Source organism: Chrysochloris asiatica, unplaced genomic scaffold (genome assembly GCF_000296735.1).
Source record: "Chrysochloris asiatica unplaced genomic scaffold, ChrAsi1.0 scaffold00248, whole genome shotgun sequence".
NCBI classification, from domain to species: Eukaryota; Metazoa; Chordata; class Mammalia; order Afrosoricida; family Chrysochloridae; genus Chrysochloris; species Chrysochloris asiatica.
In genome coordinates this window covers 3,118,601-3,123,480 of record NW_006408766.1, presented here as the reverse complement: position 1 = coordinate 3,123,480, position 4,880 = coordinate 3,118,601, and the positions used below count along the sequence as shown (strand labels likewise).

At 34.0% G+C, this 4,880-nt stretch overlaps 1 protein-coding gene across 1 annotated transcript in view; it reads left to right on the top strand.

Moving 5' to 3' along the window:
• The window catches only part of CDH10 (cadherin 10, type 2 (T2-cadherin)), a 154,359-nt gene extending 152,443 nt beyond the window's left edge, over positions 1 to 1,916 (top strand). The window contains exon 11 of the mRNA XM_006873667.1: positions 1,426 to 1,916. Within this exon, the coding sequence (XP_006873729.1) occupies positions 1,426 to 1,916 (491 nt within the window). The remainder of the gene's footprint in view (positions 1 to 1,425) is intronic.
• Positions 1,917 to 4,880: the final 2,964 nt, after the last annotated feature.

The following is a 4,880-nucleotide window of genomic DNA, read 5'->3' as shown; positions in this document are numbered from 1 at the left end:
ACCAGCTGATTCCAGATGGAATTTGTACAGTATGCTTCTATAAAGATTACAGCCTCGGAAACCCTATGTGACAATACTACTCTGTCCTATAGGTCAATCTGAGTTGAAATGGACTTAATGGGTCACAGATCATGCAAGTATGTCCCCCACTCTCCCGCACACATTTAAAGAGATATGACTAAAATATTTGGAGGAAGTGAACGAGGGTGGAAAACTAATACTATCAGAGGAATTTGATATCAAGTTTCCCCCAACTTTCATACTTTTGCCACTACTGTAATTATTAGGGAATATTATGGCTCTGTATAATAATCACTGGCCTGCAAAGCATAAAGTCAATAGTTTGAGTCCACCAGCCATACCACAAGACAGATGCAACCTTTCTGCTCCTGTGAAGAATTAAACTCCCAGCAGGCCTATATAGGGTTGCTATGAGTTGGAACTGACTTGAAGGCTCTTAACAACAACAACAATAATTATTAATACCATTATCACTATTATTATTATTACTACTACTTTCTTATGGTGGGCAGCAATGTCCATGTAGAGGACGTAAAGGGCTTGCCGTTGTCTTGTCGTGACTAATTTTAGGTTTCAGGTCTCTTTTAAAAGGACCAAATATTTCTCTCAGTGAAATTTGTAATTGTTACTGAACTTTTTTTATCTTTTTGATTTTCCTATACAAGATATGTGGGAGAAACATGAAGCTTTCTGGCTCCCATAAAGATTTGCAGCCTCGGAAACCCTGTACAGGGTTTTTATGAGTCAGAACCGACTCCACAGCACATAACAACAGCAAACACAAGATGTATATATTGCCATGGAAAACCTCAACAACTTCTCAACCAACTTAATGTCTAAATAGGTCTCTTTTTTATTCTTATAAGAATTATGGTGTTATTTTAATAAAGTAAGAAAAATCTATATAAATCTCTCAACAACTGTTCAACATAAAGCAATACCTCATATTGTGTGATGTATGGTGTTTGTTAGTATTGTATCAGGATGCCGAAAAATGAGAGTTTATTTTTCTTTTTTATTGTCTCCTCTGAAGTTGAATTCACTTCATATCTATTTTTATACGCCATCATATCTCATTTCTGAATACAAAGGATAAAGACTGTTATACAATCAGAAACTATCTTTAAACAGTTTATAGAAAAGTAGATAAAGGATTAAGTCATGGCATTTGAGAATAGCCCATATTCCTTTAAAACCATTAGAAATAGCCTTCTTAAACAACTTTCCCCAGCTCTTGCACCCTGCTCCCCCCACAAAGAAAATTGTTGCAAATAGAAAATTAATGTGAAATTATAAGCTTCCTTGAGAAAAATAAGTGATTTTAACCCCTTTACAATGCTTTCACTCATTATTCTAGTGATGTTTTAAGTGGACCTCTAATTTATCATCTTTTCTTCTTTCAAGTTATAGTAGTACTGTTTGCAGCTCTGAAACGACAGCGGAAAAAAGAGCCTCTGATCTTATCTAAAGAAGATATCAGAGACAACATTGTGAGCTATAATGATGAAGGGGGTGGAGAGGAGGACACCCAGGCCTTTGATATTGGCACCCTAAGGAATCCTGCGTCTATTGAGGAAAAGAAGCTCCGGCGAGATATTATTCCAGAGACTTTATTTATCCCACGAAGGACTCCTACCGCTCCAGATAACACAGATGTTCGGGATTTCATTAATGAAAGGCTAAAGGAGCATGATCTTGACCCTACCGCCCCTCCCTACGACTCACTGGCAACCTATGCCTATGAAGGGAATGATTCCGTCGCTGAATCTCTGAGTTCATTAGAATCAGGTACTACTGAAGGAGACCAAAACTACGATTACCTCCGAGAATGGGGCCCTCGTTTTAATAAGCTAGCAGAAATGTATGGAGGCGGAGAAAGTGACAAAGACTGTTAACCTAGGATATGCGTTCTGTTCTACACCATCCACATCCAGGATGATATTCCTGCCATGCAGCATCATTATTTTTCCAGTTACATTTTAATTTTTTCATTAATTGCATTAATTCTTTACTGTAGGATGTCTCATGGAATATATACGACATTTTATTTAATCACTTCCAAGAGCCAAAGCTATGGAAATTCAGTGTTGTCCATCTTAGTAAATAAAATAATAATTTTGGAAACGTGAACAGGATAGCTCTCCCTTAAGCAACCTCACAAACAAGCCGCTTCTGTTACATACAAGCCCTGTCCTTGCAAATGAAGCATTTAAAAGGTGAAAGAAATTTTTCAAGTAAATCCTGTTCTGTACATTAAATTTAAATGAAAATGTACATGTATTGTTAGTAGGTGTGATATGCAACCTGGTATACAAATGTTTGTGCAATTTCATTTCATCAAATTCTATCTGCTAATGTTTTATATTTATATTTTTGTATTTATTTTTAAAAAATAAACCAGTTTTTACAACTACTTGCTCTCCAGGTTCTTTTTCCCCCTAGATTGAATGAAATATCTTGATACAAAACTACTTTGACTACCAGTTAAGATTACAGGACTCCGAGTGTGGCACTATAGATAAAGCCAGGTTTATGTAGAGTGCCCAAACACCTAGCCCTGCTAGGAAACACTATACAGGGTTGCTATCAGTTAGAATGTTTCCAAGGCACTTAACAGCAACAACCACCACAATACCAACAGGATCACATAGACAATCCAATTAGCATTGAGAGCTCCACAAAAACAATACAATTTAGATATAATTTAGAATAATTTATCTAATGATTGTTATGCTATGTCAAGTGAAAAACTCTTCATCTTAAAAGTAACTATTTGTTTGTAAACCAATACTGGTTGTCCACAGATCCAATCTAACTTATAGTGACCCTGGGTTTTCAGAGAGTTCTGATCCACAGGGTTTTCAATGCCAGATTTTTCTAAAGTGGATCCTCAGAATTTATTAAAAGCTCTTTTTGGGTGGGCTTTTACTTCCAATCATATGTATCTTTACAACATTACAACATAACAAACTGAAAACATGGCCATCTTCATGATAAATATTCCCAAACACATCAGTATGGTCATTTATTTTTGTTCGTATTCACAAAGGTGATAACTGGAATAATAAAATATTTCCTTGTTTTCCTATGACATTGATGCTACTCAGGATTTGGGGCAATACTGGTTCAGACAGGTTGCAGGCTAAAATAATCCTCTAATGGAAAATACACTAACCTCCCATAGTGAATCTGAAAATGCCTAATAATGACAGTATTTCATTGAATAGTCCATTAAGATACAGCATTGTAACTATGCCAGGTTTTCCAATATGCATTACATATTTATTTGCAACAAAATCTGACTTTTCTGTCAATGAATGATTCAATAGATAGTCCCCCCAAAAAAAAAAAAATTACTGACAATCAATTATCCAGAGTCCCTGAGATTCAAGGAGGTCACTGCCACTAACTGATGTTTGTTTCTCAAATGCTAAAGCATGATTTATTTATAAATGGAGCACTTTATTGGGTCTAGGATAGGAAGTTACATTTCCTGCTGAGCTGATTGTAAACAATACCAAAGTTTCATCTGTTCTCCAATTAGTGAAAATGCTGTTTTTGGAGTGAGTCACGGTGCAATATTGACATACCCTTAATGGAGAATTAATTATTTCAATCATCTTGAATAATAATTGTTTCAAACTTCCAGGCTAAAAGGCCCATATGTCTCTGATCCAAGACATTTTGGTTTTCACAGTGTCTAATTATGAAGAAGAAGAAGAAAAAAATTCCTCTGCTCTAGTTAAAACTGCAGATCTATGACAAGAATTAAGTTTAGAGTCAAATTGGATCAACTGGAAGTAAAAAATGTTTATTTTAACTTTTTTAGATATCAGTCATTGAGATTTTTATTTGGCTATTTAGTTTATTCTCATTCAGAAAACTTCCAAATGGTATTAACTTGTCTGCTTTTTTATTGATTTGTCACCTAGTGGTCATAATTTTCAACAAGTATAGTAGCATTTCAAATCAGCTTTTCAAAAGCAGAAGAGAAAAAAAATTAATTTGTAAGTATTTTTGTAAAATATGGATGATTTTACCATCTAGTGTCATCTAGTATTCATAATTTTAAAGAAGTATAGCAGATCCAAATCAGTATTTCAAAAAAAGAAGAGAAAAAATTAATTTACAGATATTTTTATAAAATAAGAACTGTTTTACCACAAATATTTTATTAGAGTATTCAAATATAGTACAGAAACAAAAATTCTAAATATTAAATAGTGTGCCTTAAATGATTTGCTCAAAGATTTCAAAATATTCTCCTTGGCATGTATGTTACTCTCCAAAGGGACTTACAATTTATAGACTTATAAATATATACTACATATATTTCAGGAGCTCTGGACGCGAATTGGTTACTGTCGTCAGCAGTTTGAAACTACCAATCATTCCATAGAAGAAAGATGAGACTTTCTGCTTCCATAAAATTTACAGACTTGGAAATCCAATACAGGGTTACTACAAGTCAGAACCAAATCCACAGACATAACCACCAACCACCCTCACCTATGTTCCAGATCTCTTTCATCTGTGTATTGATGGGAATGCTTTTCAGTCATATTATTGATTTCACAGGAAAACTTAGGGTCTTCATTTACTTACCCATTTATTATTTTATTCTTCAAGTATTTATTAAGTGTATTTACTAAGTGCATAAAATCAAAAGATATTGTAGATTTTAGTAAAGCTGTAGTAAAATATGTTTTGTATATCCACAATTTTTCCCATCAATAAGAATTTTTATAACATTAAATCGCTATAAAACATTCTCAGTTTTTAGCAAGATATTTAACATTGACTTTAATTTATGACACACACTAAAGAAATGCTCTAAGCTCATTTCCATGATGGAATTA